Genomic DNA, 17158 nt, shown 5'->3' with positions numbered 1-17158 from the left:
TGTTTAAAGTGCTGCAGCTTTATTCTGACATTGGATTGTTTGCATTTCCTGTTATATTAACTTCCTTCAGTTATTCGTCTAGATGTGCAATCAGCATGTGCATAATCCATGTTTCTTACTGGTGGTGTTAGGCACATTTACTGATTTGGGTGTTTTCAGTATTGAAATCTGTAGATCCAGTCACTCTTCTTTACCAGCTCTCTTAACAGCAGTCCTATGGTTTACTTTGAATGCATATTTTACAATTCATATTTTCACAAACATACCATAGCTACCAGTTCTTTAAACCTTGCATAGACTCATACACGTAGCAGTAACTGAGCAACGGCGCTTTCAGTTTTGGATTTTGGAGCAATTTGAATTTTGGAATTTCTGATAAGGGATGCTCATTCTGTATGTTCAGGAAAAAATGCTTGTGTTTTGCACTTATTCAGCATTCAAGCATAAATAACATGTGGTGTACGTGACACAAGCAACAGGAGAGGTTTTCAACATATTTTTCAATTGGACAGAAAAGGTCACCTTCACAGTCCATGATATCCTAAACTTTTTTCTTTCTACATGAAAACATGAGATTTTTTCTTCCATTAATACAAACTACATGGGGTAAGTAACATAAGAAAACATATTTTTGGATGACGTGCTCTTTTATACCATCTCTGGATGTTTTTGGGTTTAATTCTCAATTAATTTACTAGTTATATTCACTTGTAATTCTCACACTAAATTGGGTATGTACTGTAGATACTCACAAATAAGTCGAAAAATTAATGCCTTAAAATTCATTCAAAAAACAGGGTCGACTTATCTGTGGGGCAACACAATTTTCCATAGAATTTGGGTAATGGCACAGTGCTTTTATTTAAAACAGTCAATCAAAATCAATGTTCAAAGTAAACAGTGCAGTGATTCAAAAGAACTCTTCATTAAATAAATAATCCATAAAGCAAACGTGGAGGTTTAAAAATCAATAAAATAGAAAAACAATCCTTTAAAAACCCGCCTAGCACCCAGGCTACCACACAGCTGCCAGCGAGCGCTCGTTCGCCCTCTCACACCGCCTCTCTCCTGCTTTCTCCAGCCCCCTCCGTCTTTCTTTCTCTTCCTTGTTGTGTTTTTTTTTCCAGAGAGGACATAGCAGCTGCAGCACATTAGCCACAGGAACAATCACGGATGTGGGCAGTCCCTTACCTGTGCAGTAGGTGAGAAACGCCCACACCGCAGATCGCCCTGCGAGCGCAGTAATTATTTATTTTAAAACTAAAACAGCCTTTGCTCAGAGAGCTGTGGACCCATAACACCACATAAGCCTTTGTTGGAATTTCAAGCATCGGCTGGCTGATGTACACGGTTTATTAACAGATATGGGCTGTGCCTTCGTTAGCGAATAAAAATCTCGCAGAAGCTGCTGAAAGATCTAGAAGAAAAGGTCAGTTCCTTTCATAAATTTATTATCAAGCAAAAACAAAGGTATGACTTTGATCTCAGTAACATTGGTAACATGGGTGAAACGCCAATAACATTTGATATGCCGTGGATTCGAACTGTAGCAGGTATTGGTGAGAAGACCGTACTTATTAAGACAATGGGCCATGAAAAAACCCAAGTTTTACCCTCGACTTATACGCGGGTCATAACAAATTTCGTAATTTTCGGCTTAAAAATACACTCGACTTATCTGTGAGATTGACTGACTAATACGCGAGTATCTACGGTACATTCATTGTATTTTCAAATTTGTTGTCTTTATGGTAATTGGCTTGAGCTTCTGATGATGGTCAAAGTCTCAATTTACTGATTGTGAACAATATCACTAAAACCACAGTCTTCATATAATTACTGGCACTGGGTGTTCTAGATACATTATCACATGTGAAATGAGAAGTGGGGGCTTTCACTTTGTTTCTTGCTTTGGTACTACAGTGATCCCTTGCTTTATCGCGCTTCGACTTTCGCGGCTTCACTCCATCGTGGATTTTAAATGTACGCATATCTAAATATATATCACGGATTTTTCGCTGGTTCGCGGATTTCTGCGGACAATGGATCTTTTAATTTATGGTACATGCTTCCTCAGTTTGCCCAGTTGATTTCATACAAGGGACGCTATTGGCGGATGGCTGAGAAGGTACCCAATCAGAGCACGTACACTGTGTGCACAATTATTAGGCAAGTGAGTATTTTGACCATATCATCATTTTTAATGCGTATATTCCAACTCCAAGCTGTATTAACTTGAATGCCTATTGGATTTAAGCACGTCAGGTGATGTGTATTTGTGTAATGAGGGAGGGTGTGGCCTAAGGAGATCAACACCCTATATCAAGGTGTGCAGAATTATTAGGCAGCTAGTTTTCCTCAGGTAAAACATTTAACTGACACTGAAAAGTCAAAAATTGTAAAAGTCTTTCAGAGGGATGCAGCACTTTTGGAATTGCTAAGATATTGGTGTGTGATCACAGAACCATCAAACATTTTGTTGCAAATAGTCAACAGGGTCGCAAAGCGTGTTGAGAACAAAAGAGCAAATTAGCTGCCAAAGATTTGAGAAGAATCAAACGTGAAGCTACCAGGAACCCATTATCCTCCAGTACTTTCATATTCCAGAGCTGCAACCTACCTGGAGTGCCCAGAAGTACAAGGTGTTCAGTGCTCAAAGACATGGCCAAGGTAAGGAGGGCTGAAACCCAACCACCACTGAACAAGAAACATAAGTTGAAACGTCAAAACTGGGCCAAGAAATATCTGAAGACAGATTTTTTCAAAGGTTTTATGGACCGATGAGATGAGAGTGACTCTTGATGGACCAGATGGATGGACCTGTGGATCAGTAATGGGCACAGAGCTCCACTCCAACGTGGAGGTGGGGTACTGGTATGAGCTGGTATTTTTAAAGATGAGCTAGTTGGACCTTTTGCATTGAAGATGAACTCAAAATCAACTCCCAAACCTACTGCCAGTTTTTCGAAGACACTTTCTTCAAACAGTGATACAGGAAAAAGTCCATGATTTTTATGCAGGCCAATGCTCCATCACTTGCATCGAAGTTCTCCACTGCGTGGCCAGCCAGTAAAGGCCTTAAAGATGAAGGAATAATGACATGGCCCCCCTTCCTCATCTGACCTAAACCCTATCGAGAACTTGTGGGCACTTCTTAAACGCTAGATTTACGGGGGAGAAAAACAATACACCTCTCTGAAGAGTGTCTGGGAGGCTGTAGTCACTGCTCCACAAAAAGCTGATCGTCAACAGATCAAGAAACTGACAGACTCCATGAATGGAAAGGCTTATGACTGTTATTGGAAAGAAGGGTGGCTATATTGGTCATTGATTGATTGATTGATTTATTTTTTTTGAAATGTCAGAGATGTTTATTTGTAAATTTTGAGGTGTTTGTTTATTATTCTCACTATAACAGATGAAAATAAACAAGTGAGATGGGAAAATTTTCATTTTTCCTTTAGTTGCATAATAAATCTGCACACTAATAGTTGCCTAATAATTGTGCGCACATATGTATTCCCCTGATGATGTTCACACTCACATTTCCGTTGTGAAACTTTCAGGTTTATTAACATTTTGGATTGACTGATAGCACTGTGTTTGTTCCATATTAAAATTAATCCTCAAAAATACAACTTGCCTAATAATTCTGCACTCCCTGTATTACGTATTAAATAAAACTCCTCAATGATGTACGTTATGCTTCCCGCGCAGTGATTCGCACACTTAAAAGCTCTAACAGCCCGTATTGATTTTTGATTGTTTGCTTTTCTCTGTCTCTCTCAATCTCGCTGACATTTTCAGCTTCTGACGGAGGTGGTGTGAGCAGAGGGGCTGTTTGCACAGTGGGTGTTTACTTAGAAGATATGGACGCTCCTCTAAAAAATGCTGAAAGACTGCCTTCACATTGATCCTTTTATTGCGGTGCTTTATCTCAGTGCTTCGCATACATAAACGCCCAGCAGCCCTATTGATTTTTGATTGTTTATTTTTGTCTCTGGCATTCTCTGCTCCTGACGGCACTCCTTTGAAGAGGAAGATAGGTTTGCTTTCTTTTAATTGTGAGGAAGAACTGTCATCTCTGTCTTGTCATGGAGCACAGTTTAAACTTTTGACTAAAGGGTGTTATTTCATGTCTAGAGGGCTCTAATAATGTTAAAAAAATGTATTTAGAAGGTCGTAAACAGGTTTTCAATGCTCTAACTGCAAAAATATTACATTTATAAATAAAGAATCCTACTTCGTGGAAATTCATTTATCTGTCTGGAGCGGATTAATCGCGATAAACAAGGATTTACTGTATAACTGTGCGGAGAATATTTATAAACAGTGTGGGATGATAAGCAAATAAAGCACACACACTGGAAGCTGAGCACACAGTGAATGGCCTTGCCACTGCAGTGCATGATAAGATATAAAGGACACCATTGCTGGGGAGAGTGCTGATTGGGTAGTCGCTGCCGCGCACATAAAATCCGTTGCTGGGGAGATGCCACACATAAAATAATCAGCTGCACGCACCCACAGATTAAAATACTTGCTGGGGAGACCCCACAGGCACGATTATAAGCAGCACGCCACACATTACATCAGTTGCTGGGGACACTGCTGATTGCCCACTGTTGTGACCGAAAATTAAAGTCATATTACGGACATCAAAGCCAGTATTATTGTCAGAGAAAATGACAGGCATTTTACGGAAATACAAACCAGTATTACTGCGAGAGAAAGTTAAAGACGCACAATACAGTGATGCATATTACAGCCACATTCAAGCCAGTATTACTGTAGGAGAAAATATTATAGACGTATCTACTAACAACATGCCACCCAAATAAAGGACACGTCAAGTTGGACAAAAGACACAGACAATCAAATCCTATATAAGCAACGTCTCCTGGAAGAACGGTCAGCTCAACAAGTAAACATCAACAAAAGAAAGGCTGAAAGACAAAGAAAAATATAAGCAAATAGATCTATTGAAGAAAAAGAAAATGACCATCAGAAAAACGCTAAAAGAGAGAGTCTCAGAAGAGCAAACCTTAGAAAAAGTTGGCATTTATTTGCCAGAACCAGTATTCAGACACGGTCAGTTATATGTTGCATTATCAAGAGTTAGAAGTTTTCCAGATGTTGTCAAGGTTGTAGAGATTCATGAACAAGGCAAACTGTTGCCAAACTTAGATAGAATATTTACAAGAAATGTCTATAATGAGATTGTATAGAAAAATTTAATGAGGTAAAAAAATAGAAGATTTTACCTAAATATCTTCTTCAGATATTGTCTTACAGATGGTTACAAAGTTTTACATTAAGGCAATATTAATTATACTTGCTGTATTGTCATATACATTTCTATTTTATCTTTATTATTATTTTACTTTAGGTTTCTTGCAAAAATATTTTTGACAAAAAAAAATTAAGACAAGAAACAGAATGAGGTCAAGGTCCCTTGCCATTTAATATAGACTGTTCCTACTAATGTTTATACACTACTGTTCTAGCGCCCGTTATTGTAACGGGCTTAATGTCTAGTTTGTATATAATTCAGCTTGTTTATTGGCAGGAATTGTTTAGTAAATTCTTTTTAAACTTAACTTAGAGCCCTTTGCTGCCTGATAAACTTCTGAATGATTCAGACTACTTTTTATTAGGATACTTGATTACACTATACTATTTAAAAATGCTTTGTATGTCTTTAGCACATGTCTACCATGATTGTTACTTTGAAGTTATAATTAATTTTTCCCTTCCTTCCCTCAGAATTAATCACTCTAATAATGCCATAGTCAAACCTCCTGAGCTGACACCACAAGCAGCTGCTAAAGAGCTAGAAGATGTGATGAAAAGAGTGAGAGAAGCTCAGTCCTTTATATCAGCAGCAATTGAGCCAGGTATGACTATTTTAAACAGTGCTCTCTGAGATTATTTCATGTGCAATTTATGTTTTAACTTTTCTCCTTAGTTAAAGAAGGTAAGCAGGATGATTGTTTTTACATTTCTTTTTCAACTCAGCTACCCTAAACTAAAGTTGTGTAAATGCGGCTACGGTACCAGAATTTCAGATACTGGAAGTAAACATCAACTTTCCTCTCAGTCCTCATATATTTTCTCTTATACAGTTAGGTCCATAAATATCTGGACAGAGACAACTTTTTTCTAATTTTGGTTCTGTACATTACCACAATAAATTTTAAATGAAACAACTCCGATGCAGTTGAAGTGCAGACTTTGAGCTTTAATTCAGTGGGGTGAACAAAGCAATTGCATAAAAATGTGAGGCAACTAAAGCATTTTTTTTAAAACAATCCCTTCATTTCAGGGGCTCAAAAGTAATTGGACAATTGACTCAAAGGCTATTTCATGGGCAGGTGTGGGGAAGTCCGTTGTTATGTCATTATCAATTAAGCAGATACAAGCCCTGGAGTTGATTTGAGGTGTGGTGTTGCATGTGGAAGATTTTGCTGTGAAAGAAGCCATCCTTAAGCTGCGAAAACAGAAAAAACCCATCTGAGAAATTGCTACAATATTACGAGTGGCAAAATCTACAGTTTGGTACATCCTGAGAAAGAAAGCAAGCACTGGGGAACTCAGCAACGCAAAAAGACCTGGACGTCCACAGAAGACAACAGTGGTAGATGATCGCAGAATCATTTCCATGGTGAAGAGAAACCCCTTCACAACAGCCAACCAAGTGAACAACACTCTCCAGGGGTAGGCGTATCGATATCCAAGTCTACCATAAAGAGAAGACTGCATGAAAGTAAATACAGAGGGTGCACAGTAAGGTGCAAACCACTCATAAGCCTCAAGAATAGAAAGGCTAGATTGGACTTTGCTAAATAACATCTACAGTGGTGTGAACAACTATTTGCCCCCTTCCTTGATTTCTTATTCTTTTGCATGTTTGTCACACAAAATGTTTCTGATCATCAAACACATTTAACCATTAGTCAAATATAACACAAGTAAACACAAAATGCAGTATTTAAATGATGGTTTTTATTATTTAGGGAGAAAAAAAATCCAAACCTACATGGCCCTGTGTGAAAAGTAATTGCCCCTTGTTAAAAAATAACCTAACTGTGGTGTATCACACCTAAGTTCAATTTCCGTAGCCACCCCCAGGCCTGATTACTGCCACACCTGTTTCAATCAAGAAATCACTTAAATAGGAGCTACCTGACACAGAGAAGTAGACCAAAAGTACCTCAAAAGCTAGACATCATGCCAAGATCCAAAGAAATTCAGGAACAAATGAGAACAGAAGTAATTGAGATCTATCAATCTGGTAATTGTTATAAAGCCATTTCTAAAGCTTTGGGACTCCAGCAAACCACAGTGAGAGCCATTATCCACAAATAGCAAAAACATGGAACAGTGGTGAACCTTCCCAGGAGTGGCGGCCACCAAAATTACCCCAAGAGCGCAGAGACGACTCATCTGAGAGGTCACAAAAGACCCCAGGACAACGTCTAAAGAACTGCAGGCCTCACTTGCCTCAATTAAGTTCAGTGTTCACGACTCCACCGTAAGAAAGAGACTGGGCAAAAACGGCCTGCATGGCAGATTTCCAAGATGCAAACCACTGTTAAGCAAAAAGAACATTAGGGCTCGTCTCAATTTTGCTAAGAAACATCTCAATGATTGCCAAGACTTTTGGGAAAATACCTTGTGGACTGATGAGACAAAAGTTGAACTTATTGGAAGGCAAATGTCCTGTTACATCTGGCGTAAAAGAAACACAGCATTTCAGAAAAAGAACATCATACCAACAGTAAAATATGGTGGTGGTAGTGTGATGGTCTGGGGTTGTTTTGCTGCTTCAGAACCTGGAAGGCTTGCTGTGATAGATGGAACCATGAATTCTACTGTCTACCAAAAATCCTGAAGGAGAATGTCCGCCATCTGTTCGTCAACTCAAGCTGAAGCGATCTTGGGTGCTGCAACAGGACAATGACCCAAAACACACCAGCAAATCCACCTCTGAATGCCTAAAGAAAAACAAAATGAAGACTTTGGAGTGGCCTAGTCAAAGTCCTGACCTGAATCCAATTGAGATGCTATGGCATGACCTTAAAAAGGTGGTTCATGCTAGAAAACCCTCAAATAAAGCTGAATTACAACAATTCTGCAAAGATGAGTGGGCCAAAATTCCTCCAGAGCACTGTAAAAGACTCATTGCAAGTTATCGCAAACGCTTGATTGCAGTTATTGCTGCTAAGGGTGGCCCAACCAGTTATTAGGTTCAGGGGCAATTACTTTTTCACACAGGGCCATGTAGGTTTGGATTTTTTTTCTCCCTAAATAATAAAAACCATCATTTAAAAATTGCATTTTGTGTTTACTTGTGTTATATTTGACTAATGGTTAAATGTGTTTGATGATCTGAAACATTTTGTGTGACAAACATGCAAAAGAATAAGAAATCAGGAAGGGGGCAAATAGTTTTTCACACCACTGTAAAAAAGCCAACACAGTTCTGGAAAAACATTCTTTGGACAGATGAAACCAAGATCAACCTCTACCAGAATGATGGCAAGAAAAAATTATGGAGTAGGCCTGGAACAGCTCATTATCCAAAGCATACCACATCATCTGTAAAACACGGTGGAGGAAGTGTGATGGCTTGGAAGTGCATGGCTGCCAGTGGCACTGGGACACTAGTGTTTATTGATGATGTGACACAGGACAGAAGCAGCCGAATGAATTCTGAGGTGTTCAGAGACATACTGTCTGCTAAAATCCAGCTAAATGCAGTCAAATTGATTGAGTGGCGTTTCATGATACAGATGGACAATGACCAAAACGTACAGCCAAAGCAACCCAGGAGTTTATTAAAGCAAAGAAGTGGAAAATTCTTGAATGGTCAAGTCAGTCACCTGATCTTAACCCAATTGAGCATGCATTTCACTTGTTGAAGACTAAACTTCGGACAGAAAGGCCCACAAACAAACAGCAACTGAAAGCCGCTGCAGTAAAGGCCTGTCAGAGCATTAAAAAGGAAACCCAACATCTGGTGATGTCCATGAGTTCAAGACTTCAGGCTGTCATTGCAAGCAAAGGGTTTTCAAGCAAGTATTAGAAATGAACATTTTATTTCCAGTTATTTAATTTGTCCAATTTACTTTTGAGCCCCTGAAATAAAGGAATTGTGTTAAAAAAATGCTTTAGTTGCCTCACATTTTTATGCAATCTTTTTGTTCACCCCACTGACTTAAAGCTGAAAGTCTGAACTTCAACTGCATCTGAGTTGTTTCTTTTAAAATTTATTGTGGTGATGAACAGAACCAAAATTTGAAAAATGTCTCTGTCCAAATATTCATGGACCTAACTGTATATACAGTGGTGTGAAAAACTATTTGCCCCCTTCCTGATTTCTTATTCTTTTGCATGTTTGTCACACAAAATGTTTCTGATCATCAAACACATTTAACCATTAGTCAAATATAACACAAGTAAACACAAAATGCAGTTTTTAAATGATGGTTTTATTATTTAGGGAGAGAAAAATCCAAACCTACATGGCCCTGTGTGAAAAAGTAATTGCCCCTTGTTAAAAATAACCTAACTGTGGTGTATCACACCTGAGTTCAATTTCCGTAGCCACCCCCAGGCCTGATTACTGCCACACCTGTTTCAATCAAGAAATCACGTAAATAGGAGCTGCCTGACACAGAGAAGTAGACCAAAATCACCTCAAAAGGTAGACATCATGCCAAGATCCAAAGAAATTCAGGAACAAATGAGAACAGAAGTAATTGAGATCTATCAGTCTGCTAAAGGTTACAAAGCCATTTCTAAAGCTTTGGGACTCCAGCGAACCACAGTGAGAGCCATTATCCACAAATGGCAAAAACACGGAACAGTGGTGAACCTTCCCAGGAGTGGCCGACCAACCAAAATTACCCCAAGAGCGCAGAGACGACTCATCTGAGAGGTCACAAAAGACCCCAGGACAACGTCTAAAGAACTGCAGGCCTCACTTGCCTCAATTAAGGTCAGTGTTCACGACTCCACCATAAGAAAGAGACTGGGCAAAACGGCCTGCATGGCAGATTTCCAAGACGCAAACCACTGTTAAGCAAAAAGAACATTAGGGCTCGTCTCAATTTTGCTAAGAAACATCTCCATGGTTGCCAAGACTTTTGGGAAAATACCTTGTGGACTGATGAGACAAAAGTTGAACTTTTTGGAAGGCAAATGTCCCGTTAGATCTGGCGTAAAAGGAAAACAGCATTTCAGAAAAAGAACATCATACCAACAGTAAAATATGGTGGTGGTGGCAGTGTAATGGTCTGGGGTTGTTTTGCTGCTTCAGGACCTGGAAGGCTTGCTGTGATAGATGGAACCATGAATTCTACTGTCTACCAAAAAATCCTGAAGGAGAATGTCCGGCCATCTGTTCGTCAACTCAAGCTGAAGCGATCTTGGGTGTTGCAACAGGACAATGACCCAAAACACACCAGCAAATCCACCTCTGAATGGCTGAAGAAAAACAAAATGAAGACTTTGGAGTGGCCTCGTCAAAGTCCTGACCTGAATCCAATTGAGATGCTATGGCATGACCTTAAAAAGGCGGTTCATGCTAGAAAACCCTCAAATAAAGCTGAATTACGACAATTGTGCAAAGATGAGTGGGCCAAAATTCCTCCAGAGCGCTGTAAAAGACTCATTGCAAGTTATCGCAAACGCTTGATTGCAGTTATTGCTGCTAAGGGTGGCCCAACCAGTTATTAGGTTCAGGGGGCAATTACTTTTTCACACAGGGCCATGTAGGTCTGTTTTTTTTTTTCTCCCTAAATAATAAAAACCATCATTTAAAAACTGCATTTTGTGTTTACTTGTGTTATATTTGACTAATGGTTAAATGTGTTTGATGATCAGAAACATTTTGTGTGACAAACATGCAAAAGAATAAGAAATCAGGAAGGGGGCAAATAGTTTTTCACACCACTGTATCCCTCCTTACTGTTCTATGCACTAGCTTCTTTGTAGTTCTGCTGCTCGCATATGGGGATGTGGATGTACAATTTAAACAGATTGTAATTTTCATGTTTAGTGTTACATTTGCATCCATGCAACGTATAAGTGCCCGTGATTGCATTTAGTTTCTTTCTCTCTATTAAATAAACCCAACTTTTTCCGCAACTGAGAGGGCCCGTTGCGGATGTTTGCCAACTGGCAGACCAACCACATGCGTTACCTGGTAGGTAACCACCCATACAATCAGATCGGGCCTCAGACTACGGATGCTATGAATATATACGGTGCATTCGGAAAGTATTCACAGCACATCACTTTTTCCACATTTTGTTATGTTACAGCCTTATTCCAAAATGGATTAAATTCATTTTTCCTCCGAATTCTACACACAACACCCCATAATGGCAATGTGAAAAAAGTTTACTTGAGGTTTTTGCAAATGTATTAAAAATAAAAAAAACTGAGAAATCACATGTACATAAGTATTCACAGCCTTTGCTCAATACTTTGTCGATGCACCTTTGGCAGCAGTTACAGCCTCAAGTCTTTTTGAATATGAAGCCACAAACTTGGCACACCTATCCTTGGTCAGTTTTGCCCATTGCTCTTTGCAGCACCTCTCAAGCTCCATCAGGTTGGATGGGAAGCATCGGTGCACAGCCATTTTAAGATCTCTCCAGAGATGTTCAATCGGATCCAAGTCTGGGCTCTGACTGGGCCATTCAAGGACATTCACAGAGTTGTCCTGAAGCCACTCCTTTGATATCTTGGCTGTGTGCTTAGGGTTGTTGTCCAGTTGAAAGATGAACCGTCGCCCCAGTCTGAGGTCAAGAGTGCTCTGGAGCAGGTTTTCATCAAGGATGTCTCTGTACATTGCTGCAGTCATCTTTCCCTTTATCCTGACCAGTCTCCCAGTTCCTGCCGCTGAAAAACATTCCCACAGCATGATGCTGCCACCACCATGCTTCACTGTAGGGATGGTATTGGCCTGGTGACGAGCGGTGCCTGGTTTCCACCGAACGTGACGCCTGGAATTCACACCAAAGAGTTCAATATTTGTCTCATCAGACCAGAGAATTTTGTTTCTCATGGTCTGAAAGTCCTTCAGGTGCCTTTTGGCAAACTCCAGGTGGGCTGCCATGTGCCTTTTACTAAGGAGTGGCTTCCGTCTGGCCACTCTACCATACAGGCCTAACTGGTGGATTGCTTCAGAGATGGTTGTCCTTCTGGAAGGTTCTCCTCTCTCCACAGAGGACCTCTGGAGCTCTGACAGAGTGACAATCGGGTTCTTGGTCACCTCCCTGACTAAGGCCCTTCTCCCCCGATTGCTCAGTTTAGATGGCCGGCCAGCTCTAGGAAGAGTCCTGGTGGTTTCGAACTTCTTCCATTTACAGATGATGTAGGCCACTGTGCTCATTGGGACCTTCAAAGCACAGAAATTTTTCTGTAACCTTCCCCAGATTTGTGCCTCGAGACAATCCTGTCTCGGAGGTCTACAGACAATTCCTTTGACTTCATGCTTGGTTTGTGCTCTGACATGAACTGTCAACTGTGGGACCTTATATAGATAGGCGTGTGCCTTTCCAAATTATGTCCAATCAACTGAATTTACTACAGGTGGACTCCAGTTATGCTGCAGAAGCATCTCAAGGATGATCAGGGGAAACAGGATGCACCTGAGCTCAATTTTGAGCTTCAAGGCAAAGGCTGTGAATACTTTATGTACATGTCATTTCTCAGTTTTTTATTTTTAATAAATTTGCAAAAACCTCAAGTAAAATTTTTTCATGTTGTCATTATGGGGTGTTGTGTGTAGAATTCTGAGGAAGAAAATGAATTTAATCCATTTTGGAATAAGGCTGTAACATAAAATGTGGAAAAAGTGATGTGCTGTGAATACTTTCTGGATGTACTGTATATATGTGTATACACTCACCTAAAGGATTATTAGGAACACCTGTTCAATTTCTCATTAATGCAATTATCTAATCAACCAATCACATGGCAGTTGCTTCAATGCATTTAGGGGTGTGGTCCTGGTCAAGACAATCTCCTGAACTCCAAACTGAATGTCAGAATGGGAAAGAAAGGTGATTTAAGCAATTTTGAGCATGGCATGGTTGTTGGTGCCAGACGGGCCGGTCTGAGTATTTCACAATCTGCTCAGTTACTGGGATTTTCACGCACAACCATTTCTAGGGTTTACAAAGAATGGTGTGAAAAGGGAAAAACATCTAGTATGCGGCAGTCCTGTGGGCGAAAATGCCTTGTTGATGCTAGAGGTCAGAGGAGAATGGGCCGACTAATTCAAGCTGATAGAAGAGCAACTTTGACTGAAATAACCACTCGTTACAACCGAGGTATGCAACAAAGCATTTGTGAAGCCACAACACGCACAACCTTGAGGCGGATGGGCTACAACAGCAGAAGACCCCACCGGGTACCTCTCATCTCCACTACAAATAGGAAAAAGAGGCTACAATTTGCACAAGCTCACCAAAATTGGGACAGTTGAAGACTGGAAAAATGTTGCCTGGTCTGATGAGTCTCGATTTCTGTTGAGACATTCAAATGGTAGAGTCAGAATTTGGCGTAAACAGAATGAGAACATGGATCCATCATGCATTGTTACCACTGTGCAGGCTGCTGGTGGTGGTGTAATGGTGTGGGGGATGTTTTCTTGGCACACTTTAGATAGATAGGTAGATACTTTATTAATCCCAAGGGGATTGGCCCCTTAGTGCCAATTGGGCATTGTTTAAATGCCACGGGCTACCTGAGCATTGTTTCTGACAATGTCCATCCCTTCATGACCACCATGTACCCATCCTCTGATGGCTACTTCCAGCAGGATAATGCACCATGTCACAAAGCTCGAATCATTTCAAATTGGTTTCTTGAACATGACAATGAGTTCACTGTACTAAAATGGCCCCCACAGTCACCAGATCTCAACCCAATAGAGCATCGTTGGGATGTGGTGGAACGGGAGCTTCGTGCCCTGCATGTGCATCCCACAAATCTCCATCAACTGCAAGATGCTATCCTATCAATATGGGCCAACATTTCTAAAGAATACTTTCAGCACCTTGTTGAATCAATGCCACGTAGAATTAAGGCAGTTCTGAAGGCGAAAGGGGGTCAAACACCGTATTAGTATGGTGTTCCTAATAATCCTTTAGGTGAGTGTATGTGACTAAGTTAAATAATTTCTAGTTGTATTTTCTGCTTGTTTTGTAGAAACTGGAAAAAGTATCACTTCAAGCAGCAAAAAAGCAGGAAGGTCCCGATCTCCATCTCCATCTCGATCAAGAAGGAAGAAATCTCATTCTAGAAGCAGGTGAAATGCTTTTTCCTCCTCTTAATCCATAACAGAAATATGAAATATTGACCTATAACTTGAAAAACATTTGTCTAAAAAAAAAAATCTATACGAGAGGACAGACACGAGTCCATTTCATCTTTTTTTTTCTTCACCCCTGTAACTTGGAGTTCATGTCAGTCAGCCTAGGAACTGTACAATGTTTATCATAAGTCCATTAATCTCTTAGCCTGATGTTTATTTGTCTCTATTTTAATGTGTTATCAGGATTTGATTATGATGGTAATTATCCGGCTTTTTTCTAAACCTGTTTGTTCCATCTTTAGGGTCACTTGACTTCACTTCACTCTAGAAAAGTTGAACATTGCTGTGTGAAACTAAATATTTCTAATTCATTTGTTACTATTAATGGAATCTATTCTTTCTTTTGGTACTGTTCAGTGTGTTTCTCACAAGACTTTTATATTATGTTCTGACCACTGGAGGGCAGTCATGTATATGTTAAGCCTGTGATATACATGTGTCTTTCAAACTACATATTACTATTCTTTTGTTTATATTTGAAAAATGAGTTAAAATAGTTCTATGCCTTTTGGCAACATTTTTTGATTTCTCATTTTTGTCAGTCTTGTGGAGAGACTTCATCGGATAGTAATTTAAAATAAAATATATCTAATAAAACATAATACAAAGAAAATAAAGACCATTCTTAACAATTTCTTAATGAAATCCTCGTTTTAACAGACTTTTTTTGGTCATGGCCAATTTCCATTAGAAGTAGTCCATTTTATCTGCAAAATTCATTACAACAAAGTAATTATTCATGAGAAAAGCAATACAACACTTCAGTTCTTTAGTTCAGGAGATCCGAAGAATAGCAAATTGGATTGGAAGTTTGTTACTTACTTTACTCGACAGGTGTAATTTTTTGTGTCCAATAACCCTTTCACAGCCCTAATCTTAACCTTTGTGTAACCAGATGTATTGTGTAACATCACTAATGTATAATGCAAAGCTGTAACCATAATGGATGGGAGCTCTGGATAGAGGCAGCTAGACTCTATTTCAATAATCAAAGGTCATTATTACACTGGCATTAATTTTCAAGTACTACGAGGAATGGTTTAACCTTGTTTAGCACATCGATCAGGTGGGGGATTCATTTTTGGCATGCCCTTTAGCAAAAGTGCTGATTGCTGAGCTTACCTAATGTTTATTTTACTTGACCAGTTTCCAACATGTTTCATAAATTTGCCAACATTTTAGTTTGTGAACACCTTCACGCCATCACATTTTTTTTTGTTGAAAATGAGCTTGTCTTTATATTCTGTGCTTCTAAATTTATGCCTCCAGCAATTTTTATTTTCAAATGTGACCTCTGTTTTCTTAAACTTTTTATCATGACTCACAAAAGAACAAATGGCAGTAAATTGCATATAGAAAAAGTTGGAAATTCTGGCTGCCATTGATACTGGCAAGAAGAAAAAAGATATTGTGACTTAAATTTTCTACCCCATCAGTTTTTGCTCCAATTCCTTTCTTTTACCAGATCTGTTTTAAGATAATAGTTTGAAATGGTTTTGAGTGGGACATCAGAAAACATTGTGCTTCTCTGTGGTTTTATATTTTGCAAATTTGTGTCTTATTAATTACCAAAGTGTCATTTTTGTGGTATACTGTGTTGAAAAATTAGTTTACATTTATTTTTTTTAGAAGCACATCTAGACGCAGGTCCCGATCAAGGCCACGAGAAAGGCAAAGTTCACGGAGCTCACACAAAAAAAGATCTCGTTCAAAAGAACGCAGACGTTCTAGAAGCCATTCCAGGTCTGTGAAAATAGTTTGTTATAGTATATAAAATCATATATTAAAAGTGGTAGTTTTCTTTGCATTTTAAAATTAACTTTTTAGTTAAATGAAGTTATTTGCAAAAGTAGAAAACCAGCCATTTTATTCATTAGTATTTGAAAAATATTTCACTAGTAGCTGTAGTAAAACCTAACCAACTCTGTTTTGATGTGTCCTTTTCAGAGATAAAAGAAAAGACAGCAAGTCAAAAAGTACCCAAGATATCTTAAAAGACAGAGATGACCGAAAGAGAAAAGAAAAGAAAGGGAAAACTTCTCCAAAAAGCTACAGCTCTAATCGACATTCCAGAAGCACAAGCAGGTCTGTATTTATCTTTTTTGATAGCTAAGTAAATATTTGTTTGCCACATATATGAAGTTTAAACATTGAAGAACTACAGTCTATTTTTTTTTTTTTTTTTTAATGGCCTTTTTCTGTCTGTTTATTCTGGCTGCAATTTCTTATGTAGTGATTTGATTCAGGTGTTGTTGGCAAATACCAATCGTGTTACTATATCATGAAAAAAGTTTGTTTTAGTTATGTGTTCAATATTTATTGCTTTGAATTTCCTGTCATCCTACATTTACACAGATCATTGAAGACACATGAAATGTATGTATTTCAAATAACGATATATTATTTACCCTATACAATTCCAGATACCTCACCCCCAGATAAAGACTTCAGCTCTGAGAATTTGGCGCCTGACTTGACTTCAGCCGCCTTGGTAGGGGATGAGTGAGCAGGCTACTTGCTGCTTGTGTTGACTGACACATTTGCAAAACAAAGACGCTGATGACAAGGTGCAAGGGAATTTAAGGTGACCCAGCATTACAAATATTTTCGTAGGCTTCAAGGATTCTACCTTTAAGTAACTGGGTTAGAATAAAAACTTGCAGCCACTGTGTCTCTCCAGGATTGGAGTTGGCCACAGGTCAGGTTAGGAAGCACGCGCTGGTACTGCGTGTTGCCGTACCCACATCACAATGAAACAGCTCG

The 17158-nt window shown here is 39.2% G+C and overlaps 1 protein-coding gene across 6 annotated transcripts in view; it reads left to right on the top strand.

The window, feature by feature from the left end:
• srek1 (splicing regulatory glutamine/lysine-rich protein 1) overlaps nucleotides 1-17158 on the top strand; it is a 60213-nt gene that overhangs the window by 21863 nt on the left and 21192 nt on the right. For all 6 annotated transcript variants that reach the window (XM_039758663.1, XM_039758657.1, XM_039758658.1 and 3 more), the window contains 4 exons: nucleotides 5767-5897; nucleotides 14230-14329; nucleotides 16025-16138; nucleotides 16343-16480. In XM_039758663.1, the coding sequence (XP_039614597.1) occupies nucleotides 5767-5897; nucleotides 14230-14329; nucleotides 16025-16138; nucleotides 16343-16480 (483 nt within the window). The remainder of the gene's footprint in view (nucleotides 1-5766; nucleotides 5898-14229; nucleotides 14330-16024; nucleotides 16139-16342; nucleotides 16481-17158) is intronic.

This window comes from Polypterus senegalus, chromosome 7 (assembly GCF_016835505.1).
Source record: "Polypterus senegalus isolate Bchr_013 chromosome 7, ASM1683550v1, whole genome shotgun sequence".
NCBI classification, from domain to species: domain Eukaryota; kingdom Metazoa; phylum Chordata; class Cladistia; order Polypteriformes; family Polypteridae; genus Polypterus; species Polypterus senegalus.
Note: the sequence above shows the minus strand (reverse complement) of the source record. Positions and strands in the feature narration are given on the sequence as shown.